Source organism: Caloenas nicobarica, chromosome 2, assembly GCF_036013445.1.
Source record: "Caloenas nicobarica isolate bCalNic1 chromosome 2, bCalNic1.hap1, whole genome shotgun sequence".
Classification (NCBI taxonomy): Eukaryota; Metazoa; Chordata; class Aves; order Columbiformes; family Columbidae; genus Caloenas; species Caloenas nicobarica.
Window position 1 is genome coordinate 77,596,910 of NC_088246.1, and position 20,055 is coordinate 77,616,964.

Consider the following 20,055-nt stretch of genomic DNA (forward strand, 5'->3'; position numbering starts at 1 on the left):
TAAGGACTTTGGCCTGTCCTCACGTGTCTGAGGGTCTGAGTGCAGTAAATAGCCCTCACAGAGGTCTATTTTTTTTTTTTTTTTAAATTTTTTTTTGGTGTGTTCACATCGTCGTTGGTTGGTTTTGGTTTTTGTTGTTGTTTGGTTTGATTTGTTTTTGTTGTTTGTTTCGTGCGTGTGGTTTTTTTCTTCGTTTGGGGTTCTCCTTTCTGTTTTGTTTTTCTCTAAGGAAATCAGCAGCGCGGCGCGTGAAGCCAGTGAAGCTGAAACTGGGAGCTGATGAATACTCAGAGCTGGGATGTGGAAGGAAGGCGAGGGCCACAGGCCTTCGGCAGGGACGGTCTGCCACGTTTTGTAGCGCAAGGACCTAAAGAAGGGCTAAACAGGAGTAAGGTCTAACTGCTGCGGAGTGGGACTATGTGCTAAGACCACATGTGAATACAGGGCTCTAGTCACGAGGGTGAGGAGAAGGCCTGTGTCAGCGTACGTTCGTACACATCACCGTGAGGGGAAGGGTTCGAAATGCCATAGGTGGTAGTGGTTAAGGGACAGAGCTACCTTAGGGGGTCTGAACGGTGACCAGGATTGCTCTACAGATGCAGGACCCCGCTGCCGTGGTTGTCCCTTTGGGGTAGGAGAGAAGCACAGAAGGAGCTGTGCCCTGGGGTGTGTGGTCAGATGGAGGAAAGGGTTCGGGTCACACTCCCCCCAGCTGCAGCAGGAGTTTCAGGTTTTGCTGTTTGCCTCTGAGCTGGCAGGCGAGTATCTCCTGGTCTGCAAGGCAAGGAGTAACTCTGACTATGTTGAGCAGAGTCTGCCAAAGAAGAGGATGGTTTGAGATTTGTTGTGTTTGATGAAGAAGAGGAAAGGGTGGTCAGCTTTAAAAGTCACTGTGGGTGCTTTTGATCTCAGCACCAGGACACCTGTGGCAGCTGCTGCCTCAGTACCTTCCTCACTGACCTCCACAAAAGCTTGGTGAATAACTTTTGAGATAAAAAGATCCGTCTTAGCTGACACGCCTGTGAAATCAGCTTGAGTGGGGTCAAAAGCATTTTGTATCCCCATGCTGCTCAAAGTGGATTTAAGGTCATAATTCTCTTCCAGCCTCAACTTGGGCAGGTACAAATCCACTTCAGCTTTCATCATGCTGGCTGATTTGGTCCATTCAGCCAGTTTCTCATAGGTCAGCTCCCTTTCAACCTGCAATGAGTGAGATCAGAGTGTCAGTGACTTACACTCTATTTGTTTAAAGGTGGTGAGGTTTAGGCCAGAACTGTGAGAGTAGTTATTTTTTTTTTTTTTTCTGGTGTGAAGAGTATTGCTTTTTTGCAATGTGTGACTCATAATGATATTAATAGGCGCTACCTATGTGTCCATATGGTTGATTTTTCAGTAGTGGCAAATAAGTGGAATGCATGGGACCTCATGTACAAGTAAAAAGATTTTTGCCCTGATCTGTTTAGAATCTAGAACTGATCCTGGCATGATCATGAATGGCTTTTGATACCTTCTGGATCAGGGTAGTCAACACTTAGTTTGAGAAGCCTCACCACAAAATATCAGGTGCAAATTCAGACTGCAAATGACATAAAAATGAATTAATACAGCCCTCAGAAGAAGATTACTCTAGGGCACAGTGGTTCGGATTTGGTCCTTGCTTTCCTTATGCTATTCTAACAATAGGAAAGGGGACACAAAGTAGGCTAAGACAGTTGTATGGACATACTTTTTCAGTGTACCCCTAAGTAAAATACTATGTTTGCAATGTTGTTAGATGCCCTGAATCCTAACGGCATGAGAAATCATGGTGTTATCATTTATGAAACAAAGTATGCGTGCATCAGAACCTATTCTACTGTGATTTTGATGCTCATTCTTCCTCTTTCATCTGTTTCTGTTACTGTCTCATAGAGTATGTGGTGAAATGGTAGGTCAGTTTTACCAGCTCTAGACCAGTAGTGTTATCATTGATGTCATCTGGTAGGAGGACGAACATGCTGAGTTCATTTTCCACATATGGCAGCTCAATGATTTTGATTTTCATGGTCGTTTCATGGAGTATCAAAAATGTATCTCTCAGAAACATCATCTGTACTGGTTTAGTCTTGGTCTGTGAAAAAATTCAGACATATAAAATAGTGTTACTTCGGTCCTTAAAATGGTTGATAAAGATTACTTGCTTCATTGAACTCAAAGCAAAAATTTGTAAACAAACACAAGACTGAGCAGTGTTTGCATTGCTCAGTACCCTTTCCTTTGGACAGTATCACATACACCCCCTTTTCAAAGTCATTGTGATCTTTACAAAAAACTGGCATAGACACATACCTGCTAACTGAATCACTTGCAATATATTTCTCATTTTAAAATAAAGGAGTTAGCTTTGATAAGCAAGTGACTACTTTAAGTGTTTCATGTTTTCTCCCAAATATTACACTTTTGGAGTGAGGACCTTGACTGAGGCAAAAATGCTGACTTTCTGCCACTGGATGCTGTCAACTCTTTTGCCTGTTTTATCCATCCAGGCAATGCTGATTGTCTCACTTGGCCTCTGAACCATATTTTCTGTGACCTGTGCTGGCTTTTCCTCTTGCCAAAACCATAGAGGACTGGATTACCAAATGAAACTGGATTACTCAGTAGTCTTCTGAACTCCTGTTATGTTCACAGAGCTTTTTACTAATATGTCCACTACCCTTTATGTGTGATTCACATTTGAGTGCGAAAGTTTATCTGTTTGCTGGCTTCGTATCAGGTAACCTGTGAATTAAAACCTCTCTGCGCACCAGTGTATTTGGTTTACGTGGCAAGGTTTTGGGGCTGCAGGGATGACTGCTGTGAGGAGACATCAGAAGCTGCCTCCATGTCAGGCAGAGCCAGTTCCAACCAGCTCCAGGACAGACCCATCACTGGCCAAGGCTGAGCCAGTCAGTGATAGAAGTACTGATATCATATTTAATAAAGGGTGAAAACTGCTGCCCAGTAGCAGCTGGGAGAAAGGAGTGAGAAAACATGAGAGAAACAACCCTGCAGACACCAAGGTCAGTGAAGAAGTAGGGCAGAAGGTACTCCAAGCACCGGAGAATAGGCTCCCCTGCAGCCTCCGGTGCAGACCATGGGAAGGCCAGCTATCACCCTAGAGCCCATGGAGGTCTGTGGTGGACCAGATCTCTACCTGCAGCCCATAGACCCCACACCGGAGCAGGTGGATGCCCAAAGGAAGCCGTGACACCAGGAGAGCCCATGCTGGACCAGGCTTCTGGCAGGACCTGCGGCCCCAGGAGAGGAGTCACACAGAATCACAGAATGTTAGGGATTGGAAGGGACCTCAAAAATCATCTAGTCCAATCCCCCTGCCAGAGCAGGAACACCTAGATGAGGTTACACAGGAAGGCGTCCAGACGGGTTTTGAATGTCTCCAGAGAAGGAGACTCCACAACCTCCCTGGGCAGCCTGTTCCAGTGCTCTGGTACCCTCACTGTGAAGAAGTTTCTTCTCAAATTTAAATGGAACCTCCTGTGCTCCATTTTGTAGCCATTGCCCCTTGTCTTACCATTGGTTGTCACCGAGAAGAGCCTGGCTCCATCCTCCTGACACTCACCCTTTTTGTATTTATAAACATTAATGAGGTCACCCCTCAGTCTCCTCTTCTCCAAGCTAAAGAGACCCAGCTCCCTCAGCCTTTCCTCATAAGGGAGATGCTCCACTCCCTTCATCATCTTTGTTGCCCTGCACTGGACCCTCTCCAGCAGTTCCCTGTCCTTCCTGAACTGAGGGGCCCAGAACTGGACACAATATTCCAGATGAGGTCTCACCAGGGCAGAGTAGAGGGGAAGGAGAACCTCTCTCGACCTACTAACCACCCCCCTTCTAATACACCCCAGGATGCCATTGGCTTTCCTGGCCACAAGGGCACAGTGCTGGCTCATGGTCATCCTGCTGTCCACCAGGACCCCCAGGTCCCTTTCCCCTACACTGCTCTCCAACAGGTCTTTCCCCAACTTATACTGGAACCTGGAGTTGTTCCTGCCCAGATGCAAGACTCCACACTTGCCCTTGTTATATTTCATTAAATTTTTCCCTGCCCAACTCTCCAGTCTGTCCAGGTCTCGTTAGATGGCAGCACAGCCCTCTGGTGTGTCAGCCACTCCTCCCAGTTTGGTGTCAGGAGCAAGTTTACTGGCAGGACTTGTGGCCCCGCAGGGGACCCACACTTGAGCAGTCCATTCCTGAAGGCCTGCACCCCATGTGAGGACCCATGCTGGAGCAATTCTTGAAGAACTGCAGCCTGTGAGAGGACCCACATTGGAAATTAAGGACTGTATCCTGTGGGTGGGACCCCACACTGGAGCAGGGGAAAAGTGTGAGGAGGAAGGAGCAGCAGAGAGAAACCTATGAACTGACCACAACCCCCATTCCCTGTCCCCCTTCTCTGCTTTGGGGGATAGGTAGAAGAGCTGGGAGAGAAGTTGAGCTGTGGAAGAAGGGTGGTCTTATTTCTCATCCTACTCTGGTTAATTGGCAAAAAAAAGTAATTAATTAATTTCCCTGAGTCTGTTTTGCCCATGATGGTAATTGGTGAATGATCTCCCTGTCCTTATCTCGACCCATGAGTTTTTCATTCTGGTTTTCTCCCCCTGTCCTGTTGAGAAGGGGGAGATACAGCAGCTTGGTGGGCACCTGGCAGCCAGTCGAGGTCAGCCCACCACAACCATGTACCGTGACAGATCCTAAAACCACACATGTAGTGTAGTAGTTTCGGATGCACAGTCACATCATCAACACAATTGCTTCACATTGCTTGGCATACAAAAGGTATTTGCACTCATAATCTCTGTCAAACAAGATGTATGCTTCCATTGACAAATAATTTTGCTTGCCTTTGACACAGTCCAAAAATATGCATGCGGTCAGCTACTGTGAATCGTCAGTGCATGAATGTTTAAATACTGTTAGCTCAGTAACGTGCCCTCAGTGCGTACTGAATACATCATCCACACACACTCAGCTAAAATGACAAACCCCCATGAAAATTCCCTCTGAGGTTTTAGGCGACGCCCAGGGCGTGTGAGGAAAGAAGACTTGGTTCAGTTTCCTTGAACTCAGAGTATAGACTGTTTCTGAAAAGCAGAAAAGAGGCATAGGTGTGTAAACATTGCTCTCAAAAGCAACTCAGTCCCTTTTGAAAATGGGACCTTGGTACTTACGCGAATTTCCTCTTGTCCTTAAGCTACTTAACCATTGTCTTCTCAACTGTTTTGGTACTGAAGAGATATTAATTAGAGTGAAAATCATATTTTCATGGCCATCTGTAAATAAGATAATGCTGACTTATTTTCACAATTGCCATTCTCGCTGAGTTTATACCACGTGCCCAGCAGTGAGTAGTGTTGCAGTGGCATATGAAATGCAAGTGAGATGTTTACAGGTTTCTTGCACTTCAGTAATAGACGTATTGATGTATGACAATAGGCACACAGACAAGGAATTTACCTTGCTCAGTCTGAAGGGCATCTCAGAAGTATTTTCCTCCGGAAATTTCTTTTTCCAGTTTCCTTTGAAATAAATGGCATTTACTAAGACCAATACAGTGCGAGAATTGAGAGATCCTGCAGGCAGCAGATCCTGGATTTTCCCTTTAAAATCAGACAAATAGGACTGTTATTCCAGCGTCACTGTGTAACTCCCCAATTTTAACTGTGCCTTCTCTGTGTCTACCTATCTAGCAAAAAATGTTTGCATTTGGAAGGTTTTTTTAGTGCACGTTTTTCACAGTACACATATGGTAAAAATGGCTTTTGAAGTATTTCTATATTTTTTAAGGTATTTCTTGCAATTTTGATAGTAAATGACATTGCAAAGCAGGTAATGTGGATGTTCTGTGAAGGTGGTTGCAAGCAGAAGAATGCAGGAGTAAAACCCTCACTAATCGGAGTGGAGCAACTCAGTATCTACCTGTGTCTCCCTCTAAAGAGAAATAATTCAGAAAAGGCCACATACAGTATGAAGAATCAAGGGAAGGACCTTGTAAGGAGCAGCAGTTACGTTTGGAGAGAGACGTTCTTCAGACCATTTAACTGCACTGTGCTAGTCACCTCCTCTAAGTTTCCATCTTTAATGGATCCTTGGCTGCAAAAGTAATACATGTGGAAATACAAATGCTTTGAAAGTGAGGCAAGACAAAAGGCATTGTAGTGGCACTTACTCTCAGTTTCATTTTCAACCCACGAATTGATCAGCACTCTGGCTTGTTCTGCAGCTGTCTTAAAGTTTACAGCTTGTGGCTTTGCATTGTGATAGTTTGTAATGAGCTGTAAGAATCTCTGAAAGATAAAATTGGAAAATGTATGCTTATTTAGTTAAATTTGGGTTATAAAAATGTTAGAAATAATCACTTCCACAGATTATACAATCCACTAATACATAATTGAAGAAAATATAATTTGTTTGAAATGGGGTAACCCTTAAAATAAGGTCTGATACCTTCTATGCTAAATGTTAAGTGAGGACTGATTAAACTTCAGTCTCAAGGAAACTGATACTCCATACTTTTGTGTTTGAAATCCAAAGTGCAAATTTGTAGTTTTGAAATATCTCATGAAACAAACATTCTTAACTTTTTTAAAAAAAATTCTCAAGATAACCTTTTTATATAAATTGAATACTTTTCGTCTGCTTTATGATATAGGGCTCAGCACAAGAGGGAAGAATAGTCTCATATAAAGTCAAAACAAGGTTTTTAGATTTGCTTCAGAGGTGAGGAACATGCCAAGAGTTTGTGAGGACAATGAAGGATCAGGTATAAAGGGAATATTTTGGCAGAACAAAGTCATGGCAGAAAAGCAGAGTTAATGTTTGCATTGCTGTCTGCCATGAAACAGTTAATGGAGATTCCCAACAGGAAATTCTCTAGATTCTCTGTAAAGCATGTGAGATTATGGAGAGAATGAGCAGTAAGCATTCAGAAGGACAAATTACTAATTACTCAGGAGGGTGAAAGAAACTCCAAGATCAAAGAACAGTAATCTCGTTTAAAACCACCTTCCAAGAAATTGTAAGATGATTAATATAACGTCAGTTTTAAACAAGATGTCAAAGATACAGGTAATTACAGACTCCTGAGTCTGTACGGGGTGAATAAATAGAATAGGTCTAGTGGGTGTATGGATAAACATGAAGTATTGGAGGAGTGTCAACAGCATTTTGTAATAGGAAGTCCTGAATCACAAATCTATTGGGAGTTTTTTGAAGGTATCAGGAATCATGTGAATAACAAGGTTGAGCCATTACAGTCTATTTGAGTTACCAAAAGGCATTTTGTAAGACTTCTCACCAAAGTCTGAGCATGCATGGGACTACAGAGATAGGTCTTGTTTGTTTAAACAATTGGAAAAAAAGAGTAAGAGGAAATAGGGTTCACAGTTATTACTACTGGACTACCACAGGGATATGTGCTGGCATCTGTGGTAAAATATTTATTCTATAAAATACAGGTCTAAATATTTGCATGAAAATATCTATATTAAAATATTTGTAAATGATGTGGAACTCCCAGTGAAGGGGATGCTACAGGGAGTCATAATTTCTGTTCAGGAATGAGATATTGAGGATATAATGGAAAGCTGCATGAAAAAAAATCTCCTCAATAGTAGCCAAAAAGACAAATACCATTTTAAGATCAACAAATGAAGGAGTAGGGAACGAAAGAGGGAATATTAGAATACAACTGTATAAAGCTGTGGTGTGCCCATTGTCTGAGTTCTCTATGCAACTCTGGCCTCCCCGGCCTCAGAAGTGCTAGAGTTTAAAAGATACAGAGACAGAGGATGAGGATGACCAGACATATGGAAAAGCATCCTTTAGAGGAAAAATGAGCCAAAAATGATACCAACAGGTAGCAGGCTCAAAAAGCAGGTGCTTCCTATGGTCTGTGGTTCAGTTGTGGAACTCCTCATGCTGAGGGTTGTAGTACATTCAAAAGGAAAGTCTGCAAATTTCCTGAAAGAACAGGTCATCAAGGTCTGTTAAGCAGACATTCACTCTGGTTTAGGAAGTCCCTGAGCTGCAGATCGCTTGGTGACCACAGCAGATTCTGGAGAAACATCTCTACACAGCATGCCTTGTTTTTCCTAAACTGTTGCCCACTGTTGGAGATAGATGGACCTCTTGTCTGTCTGAGGCTAGCCCCATATGGCTGTCCTCATGTCCTCACTAAAACCACAGTCCTATCATTTGGAAAATTTTTATCATCTCTATTGATAATCCCTCTTAATGTCAAAATATTCTCAAGTAGAGATATCCAACTCACAGGTACTAATGGGTAGGTCTTTTCCTCATACAATCGGTTGGCACTATTCAACAAGTAGGTGCTTCTGGGTTTGTTGATGGCAGACAGGAGCTCTTTGAAAGCAGAGTGGATGTTTTCAGCTTGATTGTGCTCAGGATCCCTGGAAAGAGACACCGATTAGTATGGTTTGGGTTTTTTTTTTTTCCTGTTTGAAGTATTGCATCTGCTGTGGTTATTTAAAATGTCTGGGTTGTTTTAATTAGAAAGGAGTTTCAGGGGATGGAGCTGGTTTTTGAGTATGTTGCATGTTTGTGCATTATGTATACTTACCAACTATTCAGGTTTTCTCTGTTCGACATAAATTTTGTTGTTGCTGTTTGGATTTTGGAGGGAGCTTGTCCTGGATGTCAATGCTGATGATTTTAGGGAGCATGAGCTTGCTTGCCAGCTGTTGCCAGCTGTTGCTTCACTAACGGAGGAATAACCTGCTACCTGTCAGCTGCTCCCCACCAGCTGCTTGGGTGCAGTGCCCTCCTCCATGGCACATGCTGTCCCCTGCACATAAGACACTGAGAGTCTGTGCCACTGACTCAGGATGACTTGTCGTAAGGTTGATCAGGTGGCATTCCTTGCTCTGGTCTTTTCTTACGCATGCTGAGATGTGGGCTGCTAGCAAGGACACCTAGGAAATAATTTGACAGCCAGAGGACACAGGGTAGGAGAGGTTGGATTTTGCAAGGGGATGGGAACAGACTGAAGAGGTAATGGAGGGAACTGTCTGAAGGACCATATTAAGCAGACTTTGCCACAACTCAGAAAGTTAGCGAATGCTAAAATGGATGTGGATGTAATGATTCATTTTGAAGATTCATCCCCCACCACCTAGGGAGAGAATATCACCTCCTTGCCCCTTTTATTTCCCGTTTGTCTAATCTATTTTCTTTGAGCTTTCTTTTAGTTCCTAGGCTAAACATACATGGCTTGTTTGAGTTTCCAGACCTTTTGGTGCTTACGGAGTTCATTTGATGAAAAAGATCTGGGCATTTCCTCCTGGTGGCAAGTCTCTGGGGAGCTGATGAACAAAGGTGAATCAGCATGTGTTAGCTTAAAGTGGAATTTTGTTTGCCTGATGTGTCCATGCATGAAAAAGGTGGAAGGGAGTCTAATGGGTAGGGCTGCAGTCAGGTGTGAACATAGTAGCTGTTTTTCACTATAGAAAAGAAAAAAAAACAAAACCAAAACCAAACACAACCTGAAGCTGATAAGAGATAGAATTGTCCTAAGCACATGAGGGCAATTGATTTGTTGATCTTGCCATAGACTAGCTAAAACCAAGTAACACAGTATTAGGACTAATCAAAATTATGTTGGTGTCTCAGTTCAGCTTTTGAAGACCTGAGTTCATGAGTTTTATGGTAATATTATCTCCTTATTCACTTTTTCTATACATAGTTCTTACTGAAGTGAGACAGTAGGTATAGACTGAAGACAAGCAAATGTTGGGATGCTAAAGCAGTAGTTGTGATGAAGTATCCCTTTCTCAGAGTCTCTGAGTCTTTTGTTGTAATAAATACCATCTTTCTTTTCTTTGGTCTCCCCGAAGGCCTTGCTGTTTCAGATGAACCGTCTTCTCCTGCAATCTGATTAAAATGAAGAACCTGTGATGATTATAAATGTGCATAACTACAGCTTGTTTTTTGAAGATAAATATACCCAAGGGTTATGTAATTATGTTAGCTTTCTGTGGTAATTCACCAGCCATGTCCAATGATAGTCAGTCTATTCAAGTTATTGAGGACAAGAACTTACTCTCAATTTAGTCTCTGTAACTCATTATTATGTAGATTTTAGTGACATTTACTGCTTAATAATATATCAATATTATGGTTCAAATATGAATTTATTTAGATAAATGGTCAGTTCATGCTTGGCTACATGGAATTTATTTTCAGATCATGACCAAGCACAACAAAGAGCACAGTGCAGTTCAGAGTCTTACTACTGGGACGAAAATGTAAATTCTACATTTAATTTAAGTAAATGCATATAACCTAAAAGAATACAAGACTGAAATGTTCTGCAACAGTGTGCAAAACTGAAATAATATTTTCAGTACTACTATGTCTCCATTATTCATGGGAGGATCACTTTATTTATGGACAAACTATGTCACAAGCAAAGGTATTTGTACTGCTCCAGTGCAGCCAAATGTGTTCAGGAGAGCTTTCTAACTTGGGATGCAGTGTGAGAAAGCAGGTAAGCTGCTGCCAGAACCATCGGGGGTCTAGAAACCATGATTTATTCTCTAACACTCCTTGTTCTAGATTATTTTAGCTCCATATTAATTTTGCTACTAAAGATGTCTCTTTATGATTATTTGAGCAGTATATCAGGTGAATTATCATGCTCAACAGGCAATTAAAATAGAAGGTAGAGTTCAAAGCAAGACCAGCAGTAGACTCTAATGTCAGTGACTTCCCTCTGGCAGACACTTGCAATGCTCTGGGAGCTGTAAGTGTAAGCTGAAGGCAGGGGTGGCACAGAGCAGGGAGGTCTTGGAAATGAAGGAGAAGAACAGTGGCCTGCAGGGCTGCTGGCAGCCTGAGTGGGATTATTTCCTGTACCAACATTATGGCAGGACACTGTTCTCCCATGTTGCTCCCTCCTGTTCCACACGGGCAGAAGAATAATGCAATTTATGTGAGAACAACCCGTAAGGTGGTATACTGGACATTTCAGAGCTTACCTCAGCCATCTGGGTTGCAGTATCACCTTTTGCGCCAAGGTAGACCACGGCGAGAGCAGTTGCAATACTCCAAGGAGAAAAGAAGATGTTTTGGCCTTTGGAAGTTTCTTTCAGCTTTTTGTAAAGGTCCAGAGTGAAGCTGTTGGTTGGCACTGAGAGAGACTCCATTGATACAGCCTGAGACAAATGAGTGTCAGAGAGAGGTGATGACTGCTTCTTCCCTTCTTTTAAAAATACAAAGCTGCTAGTGGGAGATTTCCTGCACTCTCTCAAATACAGTGAGGGGGTGTCCTTGTAATGGGTAAAATACTGCACAGAGACCAAATACAGTCAGCTACTGGGTCTCTTTTTAAGACCTACATTATTTCTTCCTTCCCCACCACTCCTCAATATCCTCAGCTTTTTTATTTATTCTTCATTAGATGAGTACAATTTTAGCTAGCAATGTTTTCACGGACCAAACTTGTTTCAAAAACCTATTTGCTTAAGTTTCATAGAATTATTCTTCGATTCTGTGGGAGTGAAACAGAATAATTTCTCACTGTGCTGCTTTGAGCTTTTTTCTATTTCTTTAAACTTTCTGTGATATTATTTTCTGCTGAAAAAAAAAGCATGTTGGATTCATGCAATTCACTACACGTATCTTGAAGGCTACCAGAGATCTATAGATTTTTCTGTGTTCTTGATGTAGGTAAACCCACATTTGAAGCTGTAGCTGGATTTGTTAATTTCTGTTTTTCAAGCTAACTCTTCTATCTTACATACAACCCCAAATAATTCCTTTTTTAAACAACAACAAATTTGCCCTGGTTTTCTCATGGCTTATCGGAATGTACAGATTTTGCATCCTTTTTATGCTTCTTTTTCCAAGTATGTTTTTACAGGACAAAACCAAAACAAACCAAAAAATCCAGCCTCAGGAATAAACTATTTTTCCATACATGGATCTGGAACAAACCTGTGCTGCTTATTAGCAGATTTAAATCAATTTAATACTGTTGACAAATATCAGGATAAATTCAGAAATTTCCATTGTCTTGACCGGTATAAGGACTACTAAAACATACTAAAGTCAATGTAAGATGGCATCAGGTGAAAGGTTAAGCATTAGATCAACTTTTAAATCTATCTTCACCCACAATTTACATGTTTAATCAAAAACTGCAGTCCTCAAAGCTGCCTGCCATGCAGTGTTAGAGCTGCCCAGAGTCTCTGACATCCTTGGGGTTTGGTTTCAAAGCTTTCCAGGTCTCCACCACTGCCTTGGAGCATTCTCAGGAGCACTTCAGAGGTGAATGCCCTGCAGCCTAGCTCATACCTAAGCATTCTTAGGACCTTGAAATCAGCTATATCTCTTACTGCTGTGCCTGGAGATGCTGATACTCCTAAAGCATACCTAGGGAACCGGGCCGAGCTGAACATTTTTGCCTGGAGAATTTCAAACTGATGTCTCCATCTCCTGTTCCCAGAGGGCACCTGAACTGAATCTGCATGGAGCAATCAAGCATTTCTCAGGCTTGAGAAAGAGAACATGTGAGGTTCACTGGTCTGCTAGCCGCTTCAGCCATCTGGGAAAGGAAAAGTCTGGATGCCTGATCCAGTAGTTATTTGATAGTAATAAAGCAGAGCACTCCCTTCCTCTGCATGACTTTTAAGCCATCGTTTAACCACTCAGCTCCAAAGAATTTAACGTGAATTTTTAAGGCTTCCAGAATAAAGCCAGTTGTTTGACATGAATATTTACACTACCTGAAATCCTGAGGGAGAGAAGAGTGAAGATCTATCTTCAGTCAGGATCTGTGGTGGTTTGTGAAGCAATGAATACTTTTGGAAATGTAGAAATGTTTGCACCTCCCTTTTCTTCTCTACATCCTCATCTTGTATTAATGTGCATGTCCTACTTCTCCTCTCTGTCACCCGCTTTCAGAACTTGGAGAGACCTGCTCAATTCAAGGCCACTGTCAGTGGGTGGATGTCCTGAAACTTGAAGGCCAGTGTGCCTTTCTCCCACAGGCAGCCTCCACAACCTTGGCATTTGGCCTGCAAAAATGTAGGAATTGAAGAAAGAATTCGACCACTCTGCATTGGCAAGGGACATGTTGAAATAATTTTACAGCTTCATTTTCTTTTTACTCTACAAACTGGGGAAATTAATAGAAACTGATCTCAAAGATATGGTAAAAGGGAATATTGAAATAGGCTGTTAGTCTTATTCATTCTGTGGTTAAATTTGAGAGAGGAAGGATTTGAATTCTTGTGGCCCTCAGGTCACATAAAGCCCTTATTTTGTGATATTTTACATTTTTTCTCTTCTGTTTCAGAAAGCAGATCACAAAGGAAGGTTAGAAGGTATTTCCACAGTCACCTAAAATAAGTGGTGAAATAAAAGTGAACACTGGACTCATTTAAACTGGTGGATGTTGTTTTAAGAGACTGCTGCTCCTAGCAAAGGAGGTAAAGGTGCTTTAGGTACCTACGGGCCCTACACTGTACCGAGTTTATTATTCTTTTGTGGTGGATTGAGGGAGTTTAGATCATCCACCAAAAGCTGAAAAACTGCTTGGAAGCTCTGCTTGTAATGATTTCTTTTACTGAAACTGTTTGTTGCATTGGAGTAGAGAGCCCAAACAAAAGAATGTGTAAAATTGGATATCAGCAAATGTGTAATACAACACAGTTACATGTACACAGATGTTTTACTTTAAACCACTGCAATTAACAATTCTGACGGTTTACTCTGCTCTTATCTGTGTGACTTAGATTAAACTGCATTGATAAATTTCCTTCACGATCGTTATATGTCTTCTCTGCTACATTTATGGTTAGTTAGGAATAGCCTCTGCCCACTAGTGTGACACATGCAAAGTAAACCAATTACCAGCGTGCAGTCAACCTATACAGAAAAAAGCATCAGTATAAAGTATACACATCTGTATTTTGAACTAGAATTATGTTTTTGTGCTTATATTGACTTAGAATCTGACTGGTGCGTAAGCTATACAAGGTTTCAAGAGCGATAATATTTGCCTCTCTTTTTTCATGCCTTTTGTTTTTAAGTGTATGCAGGTTTTGTGCCTGGAATACCTATCTTATTTTCTTGCTTCAGAAATGTATTAGCCACTATGATGTTCAGTTACGTGCTTAAGAAATGTTTCTACCATGTACCCAAAACTCCTGTTTGTCTATTTTTTTTAGCTAAATGAGTAGGAGCAGCAAAGATTGGCCAAAAATACAGGAAAATGAAGAAAGGGTACCCAAACTATGTAGACACTCATTGCGGTATATTCCAGCTGCTGCAAGATCCTGTTTACTAAGAGAGAGTGGAGTTTCAAAGGGGAGCAAGTCAGCCGAAGATGGGGTGCTCTTGGTTTTGCTGTGCCAGACGGAAATAGTGAGATGAAATAGTGAATTGCTGCAACCAGAATGGTAGAAACAAAGTATCACAACATCACAACACCTGACCTGTTGACCTGAAGTGGATTGACCTCTGGCAAATGGTCATAAAAAGTCTTTGATAAACCCGGTCGTTTTCCTCTGATATACTGATAAAGTCATTTTGGCCTTTTTTGAAGCCATCGTTCGTCCTCATCTTGCTCAGCATGGATATGAGGTTGTATCTTTCTGCTTGTTTGATTGTCATACTCACATACCTGTGCTATGTCAATGGCCCACTCTGAGTGGGCCATTTGGGCATTTATTGAAGATCGGTTCTCTTTTAGTTACATCTAGTAAAAAGCAGCATAACTTAATATCAGTGCTAGACTAAGTCAAATTACTGATTTTTAGTCTGCAGGAAATCCCGTTCAGCTATGTACCCCGGGAAGAAAATGAGACCAAGTATCACATCTGTTGCAATAGAACTCTAAAGTATTGGATTATACATAACATTTTAAAAGGGATTTTTATGTGCCTGTTACTGATGGTAAAATAAAACCTTTAAAAATACAGATGCATTTGCATTTCAGTTCTAAAGCGGGACTTTTTTGTCTCTTCTTGAATTCTAACACTACACCAGCACTGTAAATGCTCTTGTCTTTATTATTGTGTGCTGTGTCTGCCATTTTTGCTTGTCACGAGGTCATCCTACCACAGAGGTGCCAGGGATTATTTTACGAAGCTGAGATTTGCACCGGGAGATAAAAGGCCCATCTTTCATTTTAACATAAACTGAAAGCATGTTAATACACTGTGTTTTGACAGGCATGGAATCACTGAGTGATGTGCTCACAATGTGTTTGTATTGAGCCTTGTCTCAGCAGTTTCCTGTAGATAATTCTTCCTTTAGTTTTCAAAGCCCCAAGACATTTCAAGGAGGATTTCATGAAGTTGAAGTTACAGATTTTGATGAGACAGAACAAATCCAGGGCTTCTTTAAAGCAATTATTTAGAAATGCAGTCATGTAGCACCTATTACTTAGCTACCTTGAAGCATTTTAGAAAGATTATTAAATACCCTTTCCTAAGTATGGAAGAATAAAATGAAACTGTGTCAAAAGCATCAAGCCATCCTTTGTGGCAGACAGGAGAGAAGGGATAGTGCTTGGAAGAGTCCTTGCTGAGAGGAGCCATTGAACACCATGAATGCCGTAGGAGCTGCTGTACTGCAGATCTGTCTTCTCTTCCCTTCCCCCATCCAAGCCTGTTGCCAGCCAGCCTGTTACCTGCAGAAGCCCTCAGACCTTTTGGAACAACAACAGCAAGCATGGTTAGCACATTGCACTGGAAATTCGAATTCCCAGGACCACCTCCCTTGCTACATCCAAGTGTGGCATCCCAACCTAACAGGGAAATAATTGTGAAACAGCAGAAACTAGAAGACTTGCAACTTTTAACTTGCAGCACTGACAGATGCACCTTCCAGATCACAAAGGCCATCAACAAGTGTGAGAACTGAAAGTAACTGCAGTGGACAGGGCCCACATCTGTTGACCTAATTTGTCATCTGGATATATTTGCTGCTTGCCAGGGGCATGCATTTGGGATGTTGTAGAGGGTCTACTGAGGGTCACTTGTCGCTCCCCCCACTGCTCTTACATGTAGGCACCAATGATACTGCCGGGGTGACCTGGAAAGTACGAAGCGTGACTACAGGTCTCTGAAGGAAGTGATTAAGGGCATGGGGGCCCAGGTGATGCTCTCCTCAATCTTTCTGGTGAGGTGAATGGACCTAAAGAGGACTTGACAGATCCTGTGCATTAACAATTCATTGCACTGCTGTTGTTGGTAGCAGGGACTCAGTTTCCATGGCCGTGGGACCTCTCTGAGGGTCACCATATGTTTGGAAGAGAAGGGATCCACATGACTGAACAGGGAAAAGTATCTTTGCCAACAGGCTGGCCAATCTGGTAAGGGGAGCTTTAAACTAGATATGGAAGGGGAGAGAGTGATTCCACAGCAAATGAAGTTGTGAATGTGGTAGGTACACCCAAGGCCTGGAGTGATGGAAACAGGAGGTACATTGTGATCAACAAAACAGCTAAAGTGGAATCACTTCAAGCATAGGCATGTAAAGAATGAAGTGCCTGCAGAAGAGCCTTAAGGGAAACCTCTTAAGCCTGTACAGGAGAATCAGCATGCTTGAGTGCCTCTCTGAAATGCCACTATACTAATCCAGGCAGCATGAGCAACAAAGAGGAGCAGTTAGAAGTTTGTATGTGGTGACAAGGCTATTACCTCATTGGGATCATCGAGATATGGTGGGATAGGTCACACAACTGGAGTGCTGCAGTGGAGGGATACAGGCTTTTCAGGAAGGACAGGCTGGGAAAGCAAGAAGAAGGAGTTGCCCTTTGTGTGAGGGGGCAGCTGGAATGCACGAGCGTCTGCCTTGGCACAGGTCAGGAGCCAGTCAAGAGCTTGTGGGTCAAGATTAGTGGGCAGGCCAACACAGGTGCTGTTGTAGTGGGTATCTGCTATAGGCTTCCTGATTAGGAAGTAGATGAGGCCTTCTTCAAACAACTGAAAGAAGCCTAGCCCTTCTGGGGGCCACCCTGATATCTGCTGGAAGAACAATACAAGCAATCTAGGGGATTTCTAGAGTACACTGATGACAACTTTCTGGCACAAGTGATTGAGGAGCTGACAAGGAATGATGCTCTGCTGGACCTGATACTGAGAAACAAGGAAGAACTGGTCATGAATGCGAAAGTCAGAAGCAGCCTTGGCTGCAGTGATCATGAGATGATGGAGCTCAGGATCCTAAGAGGAAGAAGCAGGGCAAAAAGCAAGACTGCAGCCCTGGATTTCAAAAGATCTTCAGAGATCTGCTTGGAAGAATCCCATAGGTTATGGCCCTGGAGAGGAGTTCAGGAGAGCTGGTTCATTTTCAAGGATCACCTCCTCCAAGCTCAAGAATGATCCATTCTGACAAGTTGAAAATCTGGCAAATGTGACAGGAGGCCTGCATGGATGAGCAAGGAGTTCCTAACTGAACTCAGACATAAAAACCAGGTGTATAGGATGTGGAAGCAGGGGAGGTGACCCAGAAGGAATATAGAGTTGCTGTCTGATCTTACAGAGGTAGGGTTAGAGAAGCCAGTGTTGATCTGATATTGAATCTGGCAAGGGTTGTGAAGAGCAGCAGAAGAAGACTCTACAAGTACAAGACAAAAAGACCTGGGAAAACATAGGCCCGCTGCTGAATAGTGCAGGGCAAATGCTGACAGAGGACACAAAAAAGGCTGAGGTACTCAATGCCTTCAGTAATTCAGTCTTTATTGGTAAGATCGGCCTTCAGTTAGAGTTAGATAAGAGAAGCCAACCAGGCCCAGAGAGTTGTAATCAGAGGCACAAAGTCCAATTGGAGTCAAGTCACTAGTGGTGTCGATGGATACTGGGGCCAGTACTGTTTAACATCTTCATTAATGACCAGGATGCTGGGACAGAGTGTACCTTCAGTAAGTTTGCAGACAAAAGAAAATTGGGAAGAGTGACTGATACACCAGAAGGTTCTGCTGCCATTCAGAAGGACCTGAACACAGTGGAGAATTGGGAGGAGAGGAATCTTGTGAAGTTCAACAAGGGAATATGCAAAGTTCTGCATCTGGGGAGGAATAACCCTAAGCATCAGTACACACTAAGGACTGACTGCGTGGAAAGCAACTCTGCAGAGAAGGACCTTGGGCTCTTGGTGGACAACAAGCTGACCATGAGCCAGCAGTGCACCCTCACAGTAAGAAGACCCAACAGCATCATAGGCTACATGAGGGTAAATGTTACCAGCAGGTCAAGGGAGGTCTTTCTCTGCTCAGCCCTGATGAGACCATGGCTGGAGTGCTGTGTCCAGTTCTGGGCTTCTCAATGTAAGAAAGATATGGTTTTCCATATCTTCCCACTGAACAGAGCCACAAAGATGATTAAGGGAGTGAAGCATCTTTGATATGACGATAGGCTGAGAGAGTTGGGACTTACAGCCTGGAGAAAAGAAAACTCAGGGAGATCTTATCTATAAGCATAAATATCTTATGGAATATAATGAAGAAGAAGGAACCAGACTGTTCTCAGTGGTACCCAGTGAGAGGACAAGAGGCAATGGGCACAGATTAAAAACACGAAATTCAATCTGAACACAAGAAAACACTTCTTTACTGTGAGGATGGTCAAATACTGGCATAGGTTGCCTGGAGAGGTTGGGTAGTCTCCATTGGTGGAGACAGATATTCGAAATCTAACTGGACATGGTCCTGTGCAACCTGCACTAGCTGACCCTGTTTGTGTAGAGGGTTGGACCAGATGATCTCAAGTGGTCACTTCTAGCCAGAACGATTATGTGGTTCGGTAAGGGTTAGCCTGGCTTGAGAGCCAGATGCTGGTTACCATTAAAATAGTACTGGAAGACACAAAATAAGCAGCTTCTAGTGTTGCTTGCAGTAGATGAGCCTTGAAGAGTGTCTCCCACTGGACGGGTTCATTTCCTTCCCTTTCAACCTTTTCACCTGCATCTCAAATATGTCTTATACTGAAAGCTATGCTCTTTGGCATTGTTTCCCAAGCAAAGCTGAGAGTGAGAGTATCTTGATACCAATACCAGCCTGTTTGACTCTTTGCACCTCTCGCCAGCTGGTGGACACTGTGCTGTAGTTCCTCAGAAAGCCCCAGAGGTATTGCATTGCAGAGTCCTGCAGTGTAGGATGAGTGAGGGGATGCACAAAGTTAGCATGGGAAAACCTTTCATGTGGCTTGGCATGGAACTCTTCCCACATCTTTGGGCAGCTTTTGACCTCACATCAAGTGACTCTTCAAACTGCGTGTACACAATTTAGGAGTTCTCAGTAATTTCTTATTGTTGAATACACACAGCAGAGAGACAAAACTAACATGCTACCAGGCTAAGAATTAACATGCTTACCACCCTGATGAGTCTTTGCTGGCCAGGTGTCACTTAGGTGGAAGAGGGCTGGTCTTTGTCGCTCCCTAGAAGAGGCTCAACCTCAATGTTGTTAGTCATTGCCTTCCAATTCTTTTTTTTTTAGAGTTGAGATTTTATGCCTCATGCAAGCGTTTCTCCTCCTGAAGCCTTGCTATGCTGACTATTCTATCCTCTGTTTGTATTTTTGTTTTTCTTATTTTGCACAGCCTTCACTTGTGTGCTTTTCCACACCTAAACAACAAATTTCTTAGTAAAGGTGAGTCAACAGCACACAACTGGGCTGCACCAAGGTAGGTCCTGGATGACAGACAACTGAACCCAGAGCTGAGGATTACAGCCAAGGGAGGGCACCTGTTTTAGAAGGAGCACTTTGTACAGGGAAGAAGGTGCAGGTATACTTTTTTGGGTGGAGATGTATTTCCAGATAGAATACCTTTTTGTGGAGGTGAAGTGAACGGTAATTATAGGTGGAATTTTGCTGAGAATAAATGTTTTTACAGTACCTTCCTCCTCCACTCAAATCTTGTTGCCTTAGATAATGTCCCCTGACGTGTGGTTAGAGTACCACAATGGCTAAAAAACATTATGCTGTAGCTTATGGCCACAGGAAAGCACAACTGCTGCTCTCCCAAGCCAACAGAGGGAACTGATGTG

General features: G+C 42.6%; 1 protein-coding gene across 1 annotated transcript in view; it reads right to left on the reverse strand.

Annotated features, from left to right (window-relative positions):
• Positions 1 to 11,201, reverse strand: part of LOC135985009 (uncharacterized) — a 31,044-nt gene extending 19,843 nt beyond the window's left edge. The window contains exons 1-7 of the mRNA XM_065627931.1: positions 11,034 to 11,201; positions 9,863 to 9,945; positions 8,309 to 8,447; positions 6,206 to 6,323; positions 5,494 to 5,636; positions 1,943 to 2,110; positions 800 to 1,200 (exon numbers count right to left, since the gene is read on the reverse strand). Of these exons, the coding sequence (XP_065484003.1) occupies positions 800 to 1,200; positions 1,943 to 2,110; positions 5,494 to 5,636; positions 6,206 to 6,323; positions 8,309 to 8,447; positions 9,863 to 9,945; positions 11,034 to 11,201 (1,220 nt within the window). The remainder of the gene's footprint in view (positions 1 to 799; positions 1,201 to 1,942; positions 2,111 to 5,493; positions 5,637 to 6,205; positions 6,324 to 8,308; positions 8,448 to 9,862; positions 9,946 to 11,033) is intronic.
• Positions 11,202 to 20,055: the final 8,854 nt, after the last annotated feature.